The sequence below is a fragment of the Lepidochelys kempii genome, chromosome 11 (genome assembly GCF_965140265.1).
Source record: "Lepidochelys kempii isolate rLepKem1 chromosome 11, rLepKem1.hap2, whole genome shotgun sequence".
Lineage (NCBI taxonomy): Eukaryota > Metazoa > Chordata > Testudines > Cheloniidae > Lepidochelys > Lepidochelys kempii.
The window spans coordinates 11,331,948-11,352,418 of NC_133266.1; the positions used below are offsets into that span (position 1 = coordinate 11,331,948).

At 45.0% G+C, this 20,471-nt stretch overlaps 1 protein-coding gene across 7 annotated transcripts in view; it reads right to left on the reverse strand.

Annotated features, from left to right (window-relative positions):
• The window catches only part of MYLK (myosin light chain kinase), a 324,299-nt gene that overhangs the window by 79,335 nt on the left and 224,493 nt on the right, over positions 1-20,471 (reverse strand). For 5 of the 7 annotated variants that reach the window (XM_073305127.1, XM_073305130.1, XM_073305131.1 and 2 more), the window contains 4 exons: positions 14,180-14,260; positions 12,961-13,820; positions 1,081-1,197; positions 238-324 (listed from right to left, as the gene is read on the reverse strand). In XM_073305127.1, the coding sequence (XP_073161228.1) occupies positions 238-324; positions 1,081-1,197; positions 12,961-13,820; positions 14,180-14,260 (1,145 nt within the window). Of the gene's footprint in view, positions 1-237; positions 325-1,080; positions 1,198-12,960; positions 13,821-14,179; positions 14,261-14,823; positions 14,987-20,471 lie in introns of those variants that run through there. The other 2 variants (XM_073305132.1, XM_073305128.1) reach the window with 2 other exon arrangements.

The window sequence follows — 20,471 nt, forward strand, 5'->3', positions numbered from 1 at the left end:
TTTACTGCATCATGATGGGAACTGAAAACTGAGTGGGATGTGTCAAAAAGTGTTGCCTCTCCCTTCCATTCTCCCTAAGGCACAAACTCTCGATTCGCATGACCTGCATGGAAGGGTTAAAGAAACAACACAAGCTGTCTGCCTTCATTACTGTGCCTATACACAGGAAGTACCACTGAAGCTCAAGCACTCATGATTCCAATGAAAAGGAAGTTGTTAAATCACTACACCACTTACTCTCTGTTGCGAGTACAGGGGGAAGCGAGCTCTTTGACTTTTTGGTCTTCTTCTCAGCAGACTTTGGGGTCTTTGTAGGTGAGGGATCTGAAATTAAAAACAAAAGTAATAATAAAATATTCATCTTATTTAAGAACTGAGGGGGAGGGGAAGATATTCCCCTCATTCGTCATAAATTTGTTTTTGGTCTTCCTGCAAAGCTGGGGAAAACTGTTGGTTTGCACATTGTTTACACAGGATTTACTGCTCACAGTTGCTGGGGAATGCCAAGTTCCAAAGACAAGCGGGACAAACAAGGAAGGAAAGCTCTCTGCTGTTCAGAAGCAGCGGCACTCGATAAAGCTCATACCGTTAACTGCTCTGATTAACGGGGACACTACCAAGGATGACAGGCCTTCCTTAACCAATGAGAAGAAGGGGGGCTGCGCCTGAGCTGCTCTCTGCACAGCTCAGGATGGAAGGGCATAAAAGAGGCTTTTAACCAAAGAAACTCAGATCGCCTATAAATGGACTGACAGAATGCAGAGAGCTTAGAGAGGCAAATCCTCATAGGCCCAGCAACACTCTATACTAACTGCTCTAAAACCATTTTAGAAACCCAGTGGGCAGCAGGAGCAAAGAGGGATTAGACCCCAAAGCATCCCCAGTGCTCAGCTCCCTGCTGGTTCTCTGCTTGGGCTGTCTGTTGTGGGGATTAAGTTACGATTTTCACAGAAAGAATGCAGGGAGGAAGCAGGCAGCTATTTTTTGCAATTTAGTGAGGGATGAGGTTGGGAAAGAGCACATACGGAAAGAAGGAGGAAGTTTTACTGAAGGAATTTCCCTACCAGGGAAAGGACTTACCATCCACCAACACTTTGCAAGCACATTCAGCTCTCCCAGCTGCGTTCTCAGCTATGCATTGGTACTGGCCCACATCTTCAGGCAAGGCCTTGTCAATGGTGAGTGAGCACAGTGACCCTAACACAGAGGAAAGAGAGGTCAGAGGGACATTGCATTTTGCAAATTCTGAAAGCACAGCGTTGCTAGCAGGGATGGGGCAGAGTGGCTAAACTCTACTGGCAATACTGAGTTCCGTAGGAGATCACAGTTCCTTAAATGTTGTTGGTATCTCTACGCTAGAAGCTATGTTTCATTAAACTAAGAGGCCAATTTTCAAATTCACTGTAGTGATGAACACCTTATATATGAAGGCTGAAATACGTAAATTACTCTTGATTCTCAAAAGAGGACTGAAGCACCTAAAATGAACTTTCGGTAGAGATGCATGCGAGAGCCAGATACAAACCTATGTTAGTAGTAATAATTATTTGTATTACAGCAGCACGTAAAAGCCCCACCTGAGACTGGGGCCAGATTGTGCTAGGTGGTGTACAACCATATAACCAAGAAATGGTCCCTGCCCCAAAGAGCTTACAGTCTAAGACTACAGACAACAGGACTTCTGCAAATTGATCAGATGCAGGCTTTAGGTTTGGTCTCATCTCAGTACCCAAGGGTGAAAATGGGTAACCTAAAATAGGTGCCTAAACTTGAAAATGATACTGCAAAAGTCACTTTCATTTTGTTGGCATGGCTCAAAGAACAAGTGTAATGGTAGCTCTCAAAAAATAAAAAGGCCAATACATCAGCACTATCAAAGGTATCAGTGTAGCAAATGCATTCCTAGAGGAAAATGTGCAAGACTTGGTTTCAATTGGGTCACAGGGACAGAATGCAGGATTCCGCCTTAATTCTGTTGTGGCCATGGAATTCTAACCCAAGGGAACAAATTTCCTGTTTAAAACATGATATTTTCTGTGAACCAAGAGTCTGTTTCCAACAGGTAGAGGCTGTACCAATGACTTACTCAGTCCAACTCTGGGCACATCCTCCCTTTCCCCACAGTTTATATGCTGCTTTGATGCTTTTTGAGTGACTTAGCCCCCTTAAAGCAAAATCCAAACACAAGCAAGCAGCTTTCTCAGGTGAAAGAGAGGACTTGATTCTTTCCTTCCTCTCTCTTTGGATAGCACAGTCTGGGCCCCTAAACACACCTTGGTAGAAATTCTGTGCCTCCAGCCCAACAGTGCTTGATTGTCCAAGCCTCTTTTATACTCTATGTATCACTCCTGGAGTCTCATGTCCTACTTACTCTTAGGCCTCTCCAGCTCTCTTGGACCCTCTGACTACTGTACCATTCCCTAGCACCTCCTACTGGTCAGTCTCTCTTTCTCTGGGTTAAGTACTGACTGCCTCTTCTCCCAGCAGGCCTGCCTCTTGGTCACACACATCCCTATCATATGACTCTCATGATCTGAGAAGTAAACCAGTCACAGGTGAAACTGAGCCCAAACTCCCTTAAAAGTGGTCAACTCACCATGACAGGAGTATCAGAGAAGATTTACAGACTTCCCCCAGCGATACACAAAGATTTGGCTTCAGCTCTGACGCAACAACTGAACTCTTCATATAGAGAAAATCCCCCTTCTTAAAAGGGTATGTCATGATGTGAAGCAAAATGAAATGTAATGAGACTTCTCAATGCAATTGCTCTGTGAGACAAGCATGAGGAGGAGGACAGAATGAATTTTTTTTTGGACTCTCAGCTAGATTGGGGAAATGGACTAAAATACTATCTTCCCCCACCCCCCAGGAACAAAATGAAAATTATTTCTGCTGAGAGAGGCTGACCCTCTTAGTCACATAGTATATAGGCTCTGCCAGTCACAGGAAAAGAAATGAGTGTCTTCCCCCATATGATTTATCTCAAGAATCAGGTTTGAACTCAAAATGCAGCACAAACAGCAAATGGAGGAGAAGCATTAAAAGAATGCTCTTACAGGCTGCTTGCAATGACATACAACGTTCAAGGTAGTCTCTTCTAGTTCATAGACAGAGTCTGAGTGTATATTAAGACTAATTCCCAATAATTTAGAGAGGTCTACAACTTGCATCAAAAAGATAACATATTAGCACACAAAACCACCACAGGTAAAGGGTGGGAGGAGAAAGAGATGCACAAAGAGGTGAAGTGACTTGCCCAAGATCACACGAGTCTGTAGCAGAGCTGGGAACAGAATCCAGATCTTTTGACTCCCAGTCCAGTGCCCCATCCACTAGACCTCATTGCCTCTTTAATAAACTAAGTTACCTACTGTATACTGCAAATACTGTCCTGGAAAGTATTTTCTCATTTAGTGTCTAGGTCTTGGTCTGCCCTTTCTTTCCTTATAGAACTTAACATTGAATATTTATATGTCCTTAACTACAAAAACAAAAAAATCTGATTGGGTTCAACAGGGACAAAAACACAAACAATAAAACCCCAAACTTTCCAAAACGCCTGTGATCCGTGATCGAGGGCTATATTCAATTCCCTGGTCTAGGAGGCCAAATGTCTTTCAATGAAGTATTTGGTATTTCCTCTGCAAAAGCCCTTCTTGACCTCCTGCACAGAGATTGTTTTCTCATAGTTCTGAGAAAGCTCAGCCGGGTGATTCCAGCTGGGTATTTTGAATCTTGGCATCTCACAAATCCCTGCTGAGGGAACAACTTCACAATGAATTTTGTCCTGCTCAGATCTGTTCACAGTAATCAGCCAATTGATGACACCCCCTAAAGCTCACACATCAGCACTACTGAGAACACTGTCACTGAGGACAGTGCACATGCAAGAGAGCTCATACAAACGCTTTGGATGAGACATTTTCAGGGACTATAACTGGGACCTCTGTAATCGTGCTGTGGCAGGGTAAGGAAGATGTAAGCGGACAGTTTACAGGTGGTTCAAGTTTAAACACAAAACCCCTTTCCAGGGTTTTGGGCCTATTTCAGGATTTTGTGGTTTAACCAGAATACTGCAAACTTAGCAAAATACCTCCAGCTGCTGCATTGCTTCCATGAAGCTGTACAGTCAGCAAGCTCCAGAACACAAAACAAGTATACAAACCAACAAACAACACCGCTTGTATCAAATTGCTTGTCCTGACTTCTAGTCAGCGAAAGCCCTGACTCCTTATCTCCCATGGGAGTAATCTCAGATCAGATGATGAAGTTCTTACTAATCCATTAGTAACTAAGGAGGATGTTAAATATCATCCACTAGGGATAAACATTTTAAAATCAGCATGCCCAGATACAGGGCTGTCCCTAGCTATTCTGGGGCCCTACACAGCCCCCCTCTGTGGGTATGTGTGTGTGGGGGGAGCCCAGGCCTCCGCGGGGGCTGGGCCCAGGTCTTGGGGGACAGGGGGGAACCAGCCCCCAGCACTCACTGGCGGCATGGCTGGGGCTGCGTCCCTGCACTTCCCGCCACCGGTGAGTGTAGGCCTGGCCCTGCTGCACTCCTCAGGGACGGGAAGAGGTGAGGCTGGGGCGGAGCACGGGTGGGAAGAGGCGGGGTGGGGCGGAGCAGGGGCGGGGGCTTTGGGGAAGGGGTGGAGTGGTGGCAGGGCTGAGGCGGAGCAGGGGTGGGAAGAGGCGAGGCAGGGGTGGGGCAGGGGCTGGAGCAGCGCTCAGCTGCACAGGGCACTAGGAAATTTGGTGCCCCAAGTTTCCTGGTGCCTAACACAGCTGTGTACTTTGCGTATGGGTAAGGACAGCCCTGCCCAGATAACTTGCACCCAAAATCCTAAAAGAGCTGGCTGAGGAGATTGATGGAATGAGTATGTTCATTTTTAATAAATACTGGAATAGTGGGGAAATTCCAGAAGACTGGAAGAGTGCTAATACTGTGATAATATTAAAAAAGTACAAGTGGGATGACCTGCGTAAAACTCTGGGCAGGTTAGCCTAACATCAATACCAGGCACAATAATGGACAAACTGATAGGGGATTCAATTGACAAAGTACTGATAAAGGATAGGAATATAATTAACACCAGTCAACACGGTTGTATGAAAACTTGTTCTGATCAAACAAACCTAATTTCATTCTCTGAAGAGACTATAAGCATGGTAGATAAAAGTAATTGTGTAGATGTAATATACTTACACTTTTGTAAGGTGTTTAACTCAGTACCACATGAGATTCTTATTAAAAAGCTCTCTCTATAAAATATCAATAAACCACATGTTAAATGAATTAAGAACTGCTGGCTGACAGATCTCAAGTAATTGTTAATGAGGAATCATCATCATCGAATGGGGGTGTTTCTAGTTGGGTTCTGCAGGGGTTTGTACAAGGCTTGACACTATTCAACAGTTTCTGGAAGTAAATATAACATAACTGATGATAAAATTTGGAGCCTATGACTAAGGTCATTTTATTTTGTTGGAGGAATTGGAACCACAATATGATGGGGGTGGAAATCATAAAGCATTTGGGATGCTTTAGCAGAGCTGTGCCATGGTCATTTGAGATTCCACAGCTGCTTTTCTTCTGACCTTTTCTAGAGTGTTCAGATTTATGTAGTTGGTTTTTTCTCCTGCATACAGGTGTAGGTAGCTTGAGTGTCCCAGTTCATGATGATGTGTTTCCAGTCAGTTCCTGGAGGTTACACATTTTTTCAGCCTAAGATGTCACATATATCAAAGGAACTGTGGTGTTTGGAATAATACATATAGGGGATCAAATGCAATTATTTGCTAGGCACAAGAAAATGCACCTGAAGGGAGGTAAAATCTGTGGTGTACAGGTGTGGAATTATCCTATCAACATTTTTCGTTTGTTTTGACAAAGGAAGGATTTTATCCAAAAAGTTCTGGCAGGTACTGGTTTAGCAGTCAGACATGCATGATTAACAGGAGGACTTAGAAGCAACTTAAGTCACAAGGAAGTTGTTAAAGGCATTATTACTAACAAGATCAACAATTGTTCATGCTGTCCCGGCAACAGGGACGGGAAAAGAACACTAGCAGTGAAGGAGCTATGTTCTGGACAAAGCAATGGGAATTCTGGTGCACAACCTCATATTTGCTTGGTGAATGCCAAGCTGCATTGTTGTCACCTGATGTAGGCCCAGGTAAAAACAACGATCCTTCAGGCCCAGGTTGTGTATAGGGTCTGTGACGCTGGCAGACCAAGTGCCGCTCTTGCCAAGGCTTTAGGCCTCAGCTGAGCAATGACAAATTCATTGCTGGAAATCTGTCTGTTTCACCTTTGTGTTAGGTATGGTTAAGATGGGTATTGGAATTATAACAGTGTGTTTAGATGTTACATAATGCTTATAAACGGCTACATGTATTAATCTCACTTGCAATATCTTTATCATATGCTATAAGGAAATGTTTTCTTGGAAACTGTGAACTCAGTCAGGAGGGACGGTCTTCTAAGCATCAAGAAGGCCTAGCAAAACTAAATGCACCATTGTGGGATATCACAATTCAGAGACATTGTTAATTGCCCCTGCACGCCCATGAAGAGACTACATGCAAAAGTGCTCGTCCCATCGACTTGAATTCTGGAAAAAGAAAATAAAAAAAGCTGACAAGAAAATCTCTCTCTCTCTCTCTCTTTGGCTGTTTGGACTCTCACAGGGCTGAAGCTATGAAACACAAGCAGAGATCCCCAGAGTCAATCTGGATTAGCCCTAAAAGACATTCATTCTGTGGTGTAGACAGATTGCCGCAGTTCTGTCACCTTTTGGACCCATAGACTGAAATTCATTTGTGTAATATATGTTGCCTACTTTAATCTGTAAATAACTCTCATTTCTTTTTCCTAGTTAATAAATTCTCAATCTTTAGTGTGAGAACTGAGGTGCAAGTGGTACTGGGGTAAGTGACTGGTCTCTTGGGACTGGAAACAAAAGATTCAGGTTGTGATCTTTGATGTATAGCAATCAACTATCACTAAGTCCAGCTTGTCTGGGAGGCAAGATAGACTGGAATGCCCAAGAGGACTGTCTGTAACTCCATGGTGAGACTGATATGGGCTTCAGGAGTTCACATTTGTTATTGGGTTGGTGAAATTTAGTTATAGAAGATACCATCACTTGGGGTCTCTGCCCTGCTTTTTGGCAGTCTGCCCCGAGGTTGGCATTCACAGTTGTAAACCACTCCAGGGAGTGTGACAGGATCATTCCACAGTGGTGGTGGTGCACTTAGGCAGAAATAGCAGAGTACACTAAATCAGAATTTAATTACAAAGGCAAATCACCCAGCTCTGACATAGTCCTATTTTGCATCTCTCCTCTCCAACAATGATCCCACTTCAATGCTCCTTTCATCACCTTCTCCCCTAATAGTCTCTGTGCCTTGGGGTTATTATTAGTATTGTGATAGTGCTTAGGAACCCTAGTCAAGGACTGGAACCCCAGTGTGCTAGGCGCTATACACACAGAACAAAAAGATAATCCCTCCCCCAAGTAGTTTATAGTCAAAATAATTTTGTTCCATGCTGCTACGATCCATCCAGCCTCCAAATCTGTCCATCCAGGATCTACCACACTGACTTTCAAACTCCCCCAATAACTCACCTGCTAAAAAAAGAGGGAGCATGCTCACACTTCAACGTGAACTAAAATCAAATGTCTCTTAACTACACAGATGTACTTATTTCTAACCTGAGTAACATTTTCCACCTCCTGGGTATCTTTTCTATCAGTTATTTATTTATTTTAAGTAATGATAAACAAAGAAAAGTGCCCATCCCAAGTGCTAAAACAACTGAACCTTTGACAGGCATTTAAAAGCACAAACTGTAATTATGAAAAGAAAACCAGCAGTGACCTCCACCATATGCAAATAGCAGCCAATCAAATCTATTAGTAAAAGAAAAACTGGAGATCCTGTCTCACCCTCCCATAAAAATTATACTTCAAGCATCAAATGAACCCATCCCTAAAATACTAAACCTTGCAGCTTCCTCTTTGGGGAAGCATTCCTTTAACAGCATGGAGACAGGCAGTTAGTATGAAGGTACCTAAATTGAATAAGAAAAATAAAATCAGTGATGATGTTAACAGTTTTGATGCTGGGATGGCAGATAGAAGGAAGAGCCAGTGTTCTTAGCTACAGTATGTTGTAATTGTGAGATAGTGTTCAATATCATGCTGTCCAGGCTCTTGATTTTTATAGCTAACATGGACTTTAACCTAGAGAAATATTTTGGAAGCCTTATTTAATAGTTAGACCATGACAAAGTCATGGGCCAAGTACAGAGGGCAAGGGCCTGACAGGCTTTCCTTGAGCAGAGTGTTATCTCTTGTTTGCTGGAGATGTTAGAATCAGAAATGGGATTTGGAGCTCATGTTCTGGTTTGTAACCCTCTAAGGTCTAGGGAAGTTTGGATCTGGATTCAGAGCTTCACAGCTTGGGCCCATCATTCCTGCCTGCTGGTGGGATGACTTGGTTTAAGGAGGGTTTATGGGGTCAGCCTCTTCAAAAGAGGAGGAAGACATTTCAGTAGAAAGTTGTTTAGCAGAGGAAAGGGCTGATTACGAATAGGGGACAAACAAGGTAGGGGAAGTTCCTTCCAAAGGATTGTTACACTCAGCTGGAAGAGTTCAGATCACTGGTACAACCTAGATGTCAGAAGAGATTTTTGTGTGTGTGTGTGTGTGTCTAAGATCCACACTTTTTAACCTGCAATTCCTAAACCAATAAATCACTGGCGTATGGCAGGTGGCCATGTTACTTTACTTTCCATGTGCTTACCCCAGTGGTAAATTTGACCACATGGAGGTCAAATAACTTAAGTGATGCTGCAGCCTCTTTGGCTTTCCAGTAATGTTGGAGTGTTTTAATTTGGTTTCAAAAGAGCAAAAATGTGGCATTGTGCCAGGTTCATGTGTCACTGATGCTGCATGCTTTATGAGCAATCAGCCCACATCAACGAGAACAGGTGTGGGCTATGCAAAAGGGCAGGTAAAGGTCTCTCTCCTTCTGGCAGTAGGTTATTCCAATGCAGCCTTAGATCCTGATTCATTAACTAGGTGCGTGCCATTTCTGTGAGCTTCACAATGAAGCTACAGTAATGATGGGATACATTTTATGGTATTTTTTCTTAGAGATTTCCTTTTCTACACCTGACGGCCATCAACTAAAATGTTGCCATCAAATCTAAGGGTAGTATACATTCCGAAGAAAGGGAGAAATATCGGACAATAGGCTCAATCCTGCTTCCACTAGGATTTTTACTGTTGAATACAATGAGAGCCAGATGATACCCTAGCACTCAAAAATAGCTTTGCAGGAACTAAGCTCATTAACGTGAGCTAGGTCCCTTTGCTATTAATTCCGCTCCTCCCCATTGCATCAACCTTCTTTTAGCTGAGGACGGCTGAACAGGATTATCTGCAGAGCCCATTAAATGCTGCTCGTAGATTGGCGGAGGGCTTGCTGCAGGAGGACAAGGTGCCAAGAGGGAGCAGGCTGCTTGTGCAGCACTCCCACCCACAAAGATTGGACCTGGGTCTTCATCATGGTAATGCAGAGTTCTAACCTGCAAATAGCCCAGTCTGTTGCTGTTTTATGCATAAAAGCTTGAGATGGAAAAGACCTATTGGGTCACCTAGATTAACCCCTTCTCAGTGCAGGGCTGTTCCCTGTTGTTATTTATATTCTGGCAACTTCTAGAAGCCCAAACTGAGATCAAGGCCTCACTATACAGAGTAAGAGAGGGTCCCTGCTGTGAAAAGTTTACAGTCTAATTAGGCAAGACAGACAAAGGATTACAGGGGAAATAAAGGCACAGAGAGAAGACATGATGCATCCAAGGCCACGCAGCAGGTCAGTGAACAGAACCACGTCTCTGGACTACCAACCCAGTTCCCTGACTCACGCTGCCTTTCTACACTTACTACTGTTACATCCAATCTGGATTTAAAATGTGGTGGGGTCCCCCACTTCCTCTGGGAGATTATCCCATAGGACAACAGAGCTCACTGTCCAGAATTCTCTCCTGATAGTCAACCTAAATTTGACCTTCCTTACTACCTACCTTGCAGCTGCTAGTTATATGTCCTTTTAGCATGCTAATTATTTCCTCTCCAGTCTCGGTGTTTACATCCTTCGAATATTTACAAACCCTTATTAGTGGAAAAAGAAAAATCACCAAAATAACTGGCACTTGCTTTGAATGAGGATCATGAAACTCTAGTTATTTAATTCACAGCAGGCATGGAAGCAGCTCACTGCAGAACAGCAGTACGATTCCCCCCCCGCCCAGCTCCAAAGCCAGCTGATATTGATTCAAAATTTACCAGTGGGTAGCTTCCAAAAGCCAAGCAAGTTAAAGATAATACCAATGAGCTAATAATATCACTGCTACAAGAACATAAAGGCTGTGGCCCTGATTGTTAGAGGTATTTAGATATTGCTCCACTCAGCACTGCAATGTCTAACTGACTTAGGAACCTAAGCCCCTTTCAGTGGGATTTAGACTCCTAAGTGCCCAACTGACTTTGGAAAATGATTCTTAGGACTTGTCTACACTGCTCCCCAGTTCAGACAATGGAGGTGTGAATAGCAGCATGCACCTAAGTGATGTGTTGTCACTCCACTAACAGTGCTGCGGATGCAGACTAAAAGGTTCACTGTTCACGTTAACATAGCATTCTCCAAACAGGACTACATTAATTTGAACTAGGAACCTTTTACTACACGCCCGCAGCATCCACACAGGACGTTACTGAGCAGCACCTTGGCGCGTACTGCTGTTCACATCCTCGTAGTCCAGACCGTTTGGTAGTGTAGCCATAGCCTTAGTCATAGGCTCCATAACGGCGGATAAAATTTGTGGCACTGCTGAGCAGACCAATGCCTAAATATCTAAAAAATCTGGGCCAGAGCTCCTACTCCTTGCAGCGTGGTTATCTTTAAATGTTGTACTTTTCCTCTCATCATGAGCTTTTCTTTTCAGTCTCCTGGCAAGAACTTGCTCTATTGTGAGGTCATGACAAAATATCAGCCATGTGGCACCACAACTCAATGCTGCTGCACCAGCCCCATTACACTGGGAGGCTTTAACAACCCATCAGTCAAGACAGCTGACAGGCCAACATCAGCATCATTCCTCTCCTGGAAAATCCGGAGCACAGGGAGTTCTAGCTAGTTCTGGTTTCTAGCTCAACCACACCACATCACAACCCCCTTTATAACATTAATATTTCTTAGTACTCCACCTCCATCGGGCAAGAAAGCAACTTCATGCAGAAAGAGCACTGTGACATAAAACTGGGCCCAGGAGGCAGCTCCAGTGCAATTCAGGAAAATGACTGTCTGGAAGAGAGATTTGCATTGTCAGGTTGTTTGCTGTAATTTTGCATTGGGTTGCGGTGAGGAGAGATGAATGCTAACTGCAGCCGAGGCCAGAGTTGAATCCGTGCCACCTGGGCTTCTTTCTGCATAAGCAGGGATTCAGCTCAGGATGAGGGTTATTCAAGGTTGGCTTCCCACCCTTTCAACCCCCTCACACATACATACACACACCATCCCTGTTCTGCACTAAGGTGAGAGCCTACAACCAGCCTACACCCGCTGACAAGTAGGGCTGATGCTTGTCAATGAAATTATTATACCATTTCAGGTACAGGAAAGAAGTCATGCGCTTGGTGCATCTTCCACTCCATCTAGCTACTGACACTGTGCCCATCACTGTGGTATCTGAGCACCAACGTGGTACCTATGTGAAGTCAGTGTTACCTCTGCAAAACTTCTAGCTCCCACGAGCTTAAAATAAAGGAGTCCAGAAGTTGCTTCTGTGTTCAGATCACTGTGCAGTAACTTGTTACTCTAGGTGGTCCACCTAGGTATGGTATTTTGGTTCTGATTTAGTTTCACTATTGTGAGTTAGCTATACAGTGAAACATAGATAAGAGAGCAGATACTGTAGAAGGCTGAGTAACTTATTACCACCATCACTTTATTGCTGAGAGTTCTATAGGACCATGTCATTTTCTGCATAACATCTAAAGGTGCCTTGTGAAACCAACAAACAATAAGGACTTTATTCGGTGTTACTGATATTACATTTTCCTATTTTTGTCCCCTGCAAAATGTGTTGTACTAGAGACAACATCCCATTTCATACTGTAGAAAACCAGTTCAAGACAGTCTGTTTATTCAGTTTGCAGAACATAGCAAAGGAATGATTCTGATAATTTGACACCACTGTTTTTAAGGGTTTTTGCCAAATTCTGGTCCATTTCCCAGAGCTGTGAAATAGATTAATTAATTTTGAACATTTCAAGTTAGTTTTCTGGAATGCTGCAACATTGTGCATGGCATTGGTATCGTTTCAAGTGGTATAACATCAATTAAATACATCTGAGTTAAATGCGTTGGGAATTAAATCTCCCAGCTCTGATCTTGGCGGCTGCTTTATAATTTGGAGTTGTAACAACTTTTTACAGTTCAATCCCCCCTTCCTCTCACGAGTCTGAACTCAATTAGAACCAGCCTGAAAAATTAACATACATGAGATTTAAATCAAAATTTACAAACCAGCAATAATGTTATTTGGTTTTTCATTGTTATAAATCCTCTAAATTCAGTTTAAATAAACACCATGTACGGGGTCCATAAACACGGTTAACAATATAAACAGCATTTAACAAGAATGCAAGATGTTCAATTTTATAAAAATTACATCTGCAAGTTGTTAAAGGGGAATCTACAGGAAACATGTCAAACAATGCTGTTCATTGTGCACGCCATTGAAATAACAAGACTTATGCATCTGGAGTCAGTTACTGGCATAGCACTCAAATAAAGTATTGCATTGCATTTAATAAAGTAAACATTATTAATCAAGAGGTGGATGTAACAGTGTGCCATCCAGTTGGTGTTTTTAATTACCTTCTTGAGAGATGACAATGAACTTTGATGATTTGATGGCTTTGCCGTCTAGAGTCCAGGTGACAGCTGCAGGGGGATCAGAGGAAATCCGACATTGTAACACTAATTTTTCACCATCCACTACATGAGTATCCTGGAGCTTCTCTGTAAATGATGGTGCCATTCCTTTGCTGTCGACTTTCTTCTCAATTATTCCACCATCTACCATTGAGCACCCATGTGCACAGTTTGTGTCATTCTTCTCCTCCTCTTTCACCTCTGGTTTGGCATGCTGAGCTTCAGAGTTGGTCCTGGCATTCTGAGCCACAGAATTGGTGCTGGTGTTCCGAGCTTGGGCATTGGTGCTGCCATTCTCAGCTGGTGGCTTCTTCTTAGAGCCAAGCACAGATCTGAAATCTGGGGTGGCTGGTTTAGGGGGTGGCACCTTCTCTGGCAAGGAGACTTTGGGGGTGCCCTTCTTGGCCAGCACCGCACGGAAGTCCACCTGTTGAGGGCTGTGAACTTTCCTTTCCTCCTCCGACAAGGTCTTGGGCTTGACCTGCCGCTGCAGGTTAGCGCGGAAGTCCATTTGCTCAGCTGGGATTTCTTTCAGCTCCTCCTCAGAAAAGCTTTTAGTGTTGACTTTCTTCCCCAAAATGTCACGGAAATCAAGCTGCTCTGCTTCCTGCTGTCGAAGCCTTTCTTCTGTATGCTCCCGGGTTTCCACTCGTCTTTTGAGTACCCCTCGAACGTCTTCCTGCTCCTCCTCAGCTGGTCTGGTGTCACCACCACTCTTTCTGAAGCCACCGATTCTGCAGAAAGTTAGTACACCATGATCACCACCATCTCTTCGTTCTCCAGAGCTGGCTGGTTCCCTACCACTGTGATCAGCAAAAGAAAAAAGAAAGACAGCCAGGAAAGGGGCTGGTTTAAAATGTCAGGAAACAATCTCAGAGCAAGGATGAAATGTGTTTATAGAAGGGAAGTTTGATTAGAGGAACACACTCCATTAGTTTATTGCATCAGTGATGACTTCAGGAGCCATATATGGGCACAAACAAAAAAAGATTTCTACACTGGCTTGGTACAATATGCTTCAACTGTATGATGAAAACAATTTGTTGGGTCACATTTGGGGATTAGGCTGAAATGAAGCCAGCCTGGGTCTGGAAGGGCAGAGAATTAGCATAGCAAAAATAGACAAAATCCACCCATGCAAGTCCCTGGGAACTGTACTCACTCTCTGTGCATTTCTCCTCCAGAAACTGAACTCTCTCTCAGCATCAGAGACACCTGGCAGCTGCATTCTCCAACTTGGTTCCTGAAAAGTTTAAGGGAAATCGGAAGAGAAGGATATTCCTCACCCCCACCAGAACAATATGCCTGAGCTAAATTGCTTTGCGTTCCACTAAAATACATCAAAACCAGCGTGTCCCTCTCCTTTTCTGAGCTCAGTATCCTGGTGGATGGCTAAGTTGGTTAGGTTACTATGTGTTTGGATGAATGGTATCTCCAAAAGCTGTTGCTAATTGGCTGTTACTTGCATTATGGAATGAACAAACACTCCCACCCACCTTCTTAAACCAAAACCAAAGCACACTTAAAGAATGAAACAGCCCCACACAAACAAGCTAAAGAAAAACAAATACAAAAGCTGGAAAATCTAGGCAGAGGAAGAGGCTATTTTGCAATGTTTAAAATCTTTCCAACTCTGCCCTAATGTTTATATGTTCAGATCCAAGCTTTTAACTTTCCGAACACTAACAGAGTAAAAGCAGGGTCTCATTCCCCCTTGCCCCTCCCCAACCAACCAATCCGCACACCCAATCCACATGGATTGCTCCAGCCTGTACATGTTTATATTAAAAAACATAAAAGTGTCACCATATATGGTGCTGAGCCTTTATTCTTCCTTTTGCAGAGGAATGCCACAGATGCCTTTTGTAAATGGCTCCCATTAAAGAAGTCATTAGAGTGCTTCCCTTCCCCCACTATGCTTCTCCAGCAGACGTAATATTCTCCTAGCTGCAAATTGCTCATCTCCACTTAACTTAGGAGACTCCAAGTGCTGAAGTTCACGTCCCTGGCAATAGTACAGTCATCCTGACTGCACCTTGTGTTGGCATTTAAAAAAATACCAAAACACAAAATTGACCCTTTCCAATGATTAAAGACCATGGAGATATTTTACTGGTGGGTGGATTTTTGGTCCTTTCCAGTCTAGGCACAAACTCCCAACTATACTGGAAACTCCTGGATGGATTTATTTTTAAACAAAGATGATATATATCTCTGGAAACATTCTCAGGACATGTGCATGTGAACGTAGAGGTTTTTTCCCAGCTCTTCCCTTTTCAAAAGGCTTTTACTGAGTAAGACCACCACAGAACCCCTTTTGGCCCATTATGCACTGAAATTTTAAATATGGATTTTAAAGTAGTTTCTGGTAGCTCAGGTTAAACAGAGTTTGCCTGGCCAATTTTTCAACAGTACTAGAAAACGTTTTCCTAGACAGGCCCTGTTTATATGAACACCCTTTAGAACAGAGGTGGGCAAACTACTGTCCTGCCCGGCCCTTGAGCTCCCAGCCTGGGAGGCTAGCCCCCGGCCCCTCCCTCGCTGTTCCCCTCCCCCGCCACCAGCGCTCTGGCCTGCTGCTCTTGCTGGGCAGCACGGTGGAGTGGCTGGCTCCGGCATGGTAAGGGGGCGGGGAGCGGGGGGTCCCAGGGGGCAGTCAGGAAGCAGAGGGTGGTTGGATGGAGTGGAGGTTCTGCGGGGTGGGGCACTCAGGGGACAGGAAGTGGTTGGATAGGCGTGGGAGTCCTGGGGGCCTGTCAGGGATCGGGGGTGTGGATAGCGGTCAGGGCAGTCAGGGGACAGGGAGAAGGGGGGGTTGGATAGGGGGTGGGGTCCCGGGGGGGCAGTTAGGGGCAGGGGTCCCAGGAGGGGGTGGTCAGGGAGCAAGGAGTAGGTGGGGTTGGATGGGTCAGGGATTCTGAGGGGGGCAGTCAGGAGGCGGGAAGTGGGAGGGGGCAGATAAGGGGCGGGGGCCAGGCTGTTTGGGGAGGCACAGCCTTCCCTACTTGGCCCTCCATATGGTTTTGCAATCCCGATGTGGCTCTTGGGCCAAAACCCCCTGATTTATAACATACTATGGTATTCAACACCAATGGTCCAAGTCTCTGTGACTTAGCACAGTATGACATAGTGGTTAGAATCAATTCAGAAGATCCAGCAGGAGGCTATATTTTTATAATGGTAATTATAAAATTATAATGGTTACCATCACCATCATGCAGCTTTTTTGTTACTAATTTGCCTTTGGTTATTTAAGAAAGAAAAGAAAATGTAGTTTTTAGTAACCAGGCAATGGGGTGCTTACAAATAATTCAACCCCACAACACAGCACTGTCCACTGACAGGAATGACCTTATTTCACAGAGGTCACCCCCAAATGGAATGGCGTTGTAAGCCACCAAGAACAAGCCAGGAGCCACGACACCAAACACAAAATCCTCCTTCCAAGAACTCTGCCCATGACCACAACTCATCATGGAACACTGACTGCAATCCAGACCAGTATCACAGACTCTGACCCCTGGCCCCTCCTGGATGTAAGGGACGAGAGAACACCTGTGGCCCTAGCGAATAGATACTGTGTGAACCTCCCCTGATGAAAGATCTGCCACCCGCTCTAAAACATAGTCCAATCCATGGGCGGCGGGTATAAGAGGCTAAGCCTCCCCAAACAGCTGGTCTGCCACCTTTGGAGCACAGCACCGCTGAAAGGGTGCCTGGGCCATGGCCCGGCCCGCACTCTGCCCCCACGGCCCCATTCGTCCTCTTCACCCTGAGGGCCTGCCCTCACTCTGCCTTTTCCAGTCCCTGCTCCCCCACCTTACGGGAGGGGGTGAAGAGGCACGTGCAAGCGGTAAGCAGCCAGTCAGCTGGCACGGGTGACCCTTCGGGAGAGGGGGTGAAGACACGTGATAACGGACGGGGGAGCCTTGGGGGTAGGGTTGCCAACTTTCTAATCACACGAAACTGAACACCCCTGCCCCACCCCCGTTTGCTCCATCTCCCCTCCCGCCATAGCTCGCTCTTCTCCACCCTCACTCACTTTCACTGGGCTGGGACAGGGGGTTGGGGTGCAGAAGTGGGGGTGAGGTCTCTGTGGTGGGGCCAGGGATGAGGAGTTTGGAGTGCAGGAGAGGGCTCCAGGCTGGGGCAGAAGGTTGGGGTACAGGGGCTCTGGGCTGGGGGTGCCGGCTCCAGTGGGGCTAGAAATGAGGGGTTTGGGCTGCAGGAGGAGGCTCTGGGCTGGGACAGGGGGTTGGGCGGGGGGAGTTTGGGGTCCTGGTGGCGCTTATGGCAGCTCCCAGGAAGTGGCCACCAGGTCCCTGAAGCCCCTAAGCACATGGGCGGCCAGGGAGGCTCTATGTGCTGCCCTTGCGCCTGCAGGCACTGCCCCATAGCTCCCACTGATCGCGGTTCCCGGTCAATGGGAGCTGCAGAGCTGGCGCTGGGGGTGGAGGCAGCGCACAGAGACTCCCTGGCCACCCGTGCACCTAGGGGCTGCAGGATCCTGGCGGACACTTCCAGGACTCACAGGCAGCCTGCCTTAGCCCCGGGGCCCCTGCTGCACAGCCTACCAGACTTTTAACAGCCTGGTCAGTAGTACCAACCGGAGCCGCAAGGGTCCCTTTTCAACTGGGCGTTCCGGTCAAAAACCGGACCTCTGGCAACCCTACTTGGGGGAAGGAGTGGATAAGGAGAGGGCCTTGGGGAAAGAGGCCGGGTGGGGAGCCTGGGTGGGGCTTCAGGGGGAGGAGGCCGAGCAGAGGCAGGCCTCCAGGTGGGGCCATGGTCCAAGCCTGCCCAGCCTCCCCAAATGGAGGAGTCACAAGCCTCCCATGTTCCAATCAATCCTAAAGAAACCACTGCTTGATACTAGAGACCTTTTAAACTGCTTCCTAGTGGCCAGTCTTCCTCTGGAAGCAAGCGAATTAAGAAAACAGGAGAACAGCAACAGTCTCCAACATTACGTGTTAAGCTGCTAGTATACTGGATTCCTCTCAGCCAGGCTTCAAGCCAGGCATGGTACTGGGACAGCACTTGTTGCACGGGTGGATGAAGCCCTCCTGTTGTTCTCAGCCTAGGGATGCTACTTCTGTGCTCATCTTAATGGACCTTTTTGCAACATCTGATGCACAAATAATATTCCTTTCCCACCTACAAGAAGCTTTCAGCATGAATGGAAACACTCTGAAATGTTGCAGATCCTTCCTTCAGACCAGTGCCGGAGGAACCATGGAAGTCACTCCCACATGAGATAAATGACCATGGACCTCACCATTTTCATTACTGAATGCAGAACCCATTCATTACTGCAGCTTAGCTTTCCTTCTACAAGTTCTTCACACATGCAAAATAAACAAAGTAAAGAAAAAGTCCTATAAACTACCCAGCTATTTCTCCTACAGTCTGGGAATGGAGGAAAAAAAAAAAGAAGAAGAGAGATTTCTATTCCAATTTCTATTTTTAAATACTTGGGAAGTGTTTGGATACTATGGTGATAGTGGGCCACATAAGTAGCTAGATAGATAAAACCATCCTGAGGCAGTTTCCTAAATCCTTTTTTATGATCTGCAGGTTCTAGCAAATGCCTGGGATTTGGGACCACTGGCTTCACGCCTTGACTCTGCCACTGCTTCACTGTGTCCTTGTCAAATCGCTTTAATTCTCGGACTTAAATCCTGGCTCCAGTGAAATTTATGTGCTTTTTACCACTGATTTCAATGGGGGCAGGATTTTACCTTTGTGCTTTAACTTCACCATCTATAAAATGGGGATAATATGACTTACTCACCTTTGCAAAGTGCTTTGAGATCTTCAGATTAATACGGTGATAGAAGTGCAAAAAATTATTATTATGTAGGAGGGACTGGATGGCTCAGAGGATTAGTAGGAGGATACTAAGCATTTCACATACAGGATGCTGGTTTGACTCCAAGCTAGGTTGATAGTGGCATATATATATGTATTTTTGGCATTCCTGCAACTTATTTTATATATATAAAAACTCTCTCATGTTGGGATCTTATATGCTAAACAGCAGACAGAGGCAGATTTCAACAGCTGAGTTACCAAAACCCTCCTAATGCTGGAATTATGTATAGGTCCCTAACTGTAGCTGAGTTTAATGGTTGCACTATAAAGAACCATGTTGGAAGTGTTGGACTCTGTAGAATTGCTTTGCAGAACACTATTACACAGGACTTATCTTTAAAATGACAAAGAATTTAAAAAACAAACAAAACCCCAGCTGTGAAGCCTGAAGTGATTTTAAAAATAGCTTCTGTCCTAATTGTAGGATCAGTTTTCTCTGGAACAGCTTTTATGTTCAAAATATCTTGAAAGGCTAATTTCTTGGCAGGATCTATTCAAATATTTTCACTGTACCTTAGGTCTGATACTTCCTGCATGTCCCCAGAAAGTGGGAAGCAAAGAAAAAGCACAGCTAGCTGAAGTAAGGGGCCATGTTGAAGATTCCTGCTGGGTGGTGGCGTGTGAAACAAGGAATGCAGAGTGAATTATGCTTTCTAAAAATTAACTGAAAAAGGGAGAACAAGTTGACCTCTAGCTGCAGCTCTGGTGCTTTAGGGACACTTGTTGTGAGGATTCAGAATAGAGTTTGGCAACTCTTTGCTCAGAGGCAGTTACATGGGAACAACGTCCAGATCATGCAAAGTTTTAACCCTAAGAAAACTCACTAACCATACTGGGCCAGATCATCAGCTTCAAAGGAGCTACACTGATTTACACAGCTAAGGATTGGGCCAAAAGTGTTTTACACCTTTATTAGGGTTTGGCAACTTTGTAATGGATAAGGGGACAAGAGACAATGTGGAGGGGAGGTCACTGCTTTCTTCCTTAAAAACACAGAGCATGTTGATAGAGCACAGGATTTGCACAGAAATGAATAACACATTCCCCCAGCCAGACCATTGTTTCTAAAGGATAACTGCCACTGAGTGCAATCTGGGACATCCCAATTGCTCTGCAAATTACCTTTACTCAATGAAATTCAAGGTATCCCTGGCTCATGAGGAGGGGGAGCTAACCTTAGGTTTTCTTCACACCCTCAAAAACTCTATATAAAGAAAAGTAATCAAAACTAATCAAACTTTCAAAGAGGCTGCTAAGGAGGAAGAAAGAGCAATTGTTACTGCTCTATTTAAATGTTGGGGAAGGGCTCAACTATTATGGGGATAGGGTGGTGACCTACGCAGAGCAGAGGATTTGCAGAAGAAGCAAGAGGATAATTGCAAGACTATGTTATTATGGAGACAATGGCTTGGCTTTAGGATTTGGGGGCTTCTCCAATTACTCCTGTTGTCCCTGTTTACACCAGAGAAGGCACATCAGGAAAGAGAGAGCATTGTAAAGAAGCACAGAGATTTTGGCAAGATGAGATGACGATAAGGTGTATCAAAGCAGGCATCACTGGCAGAGTACGGGGGCGGGGCGGA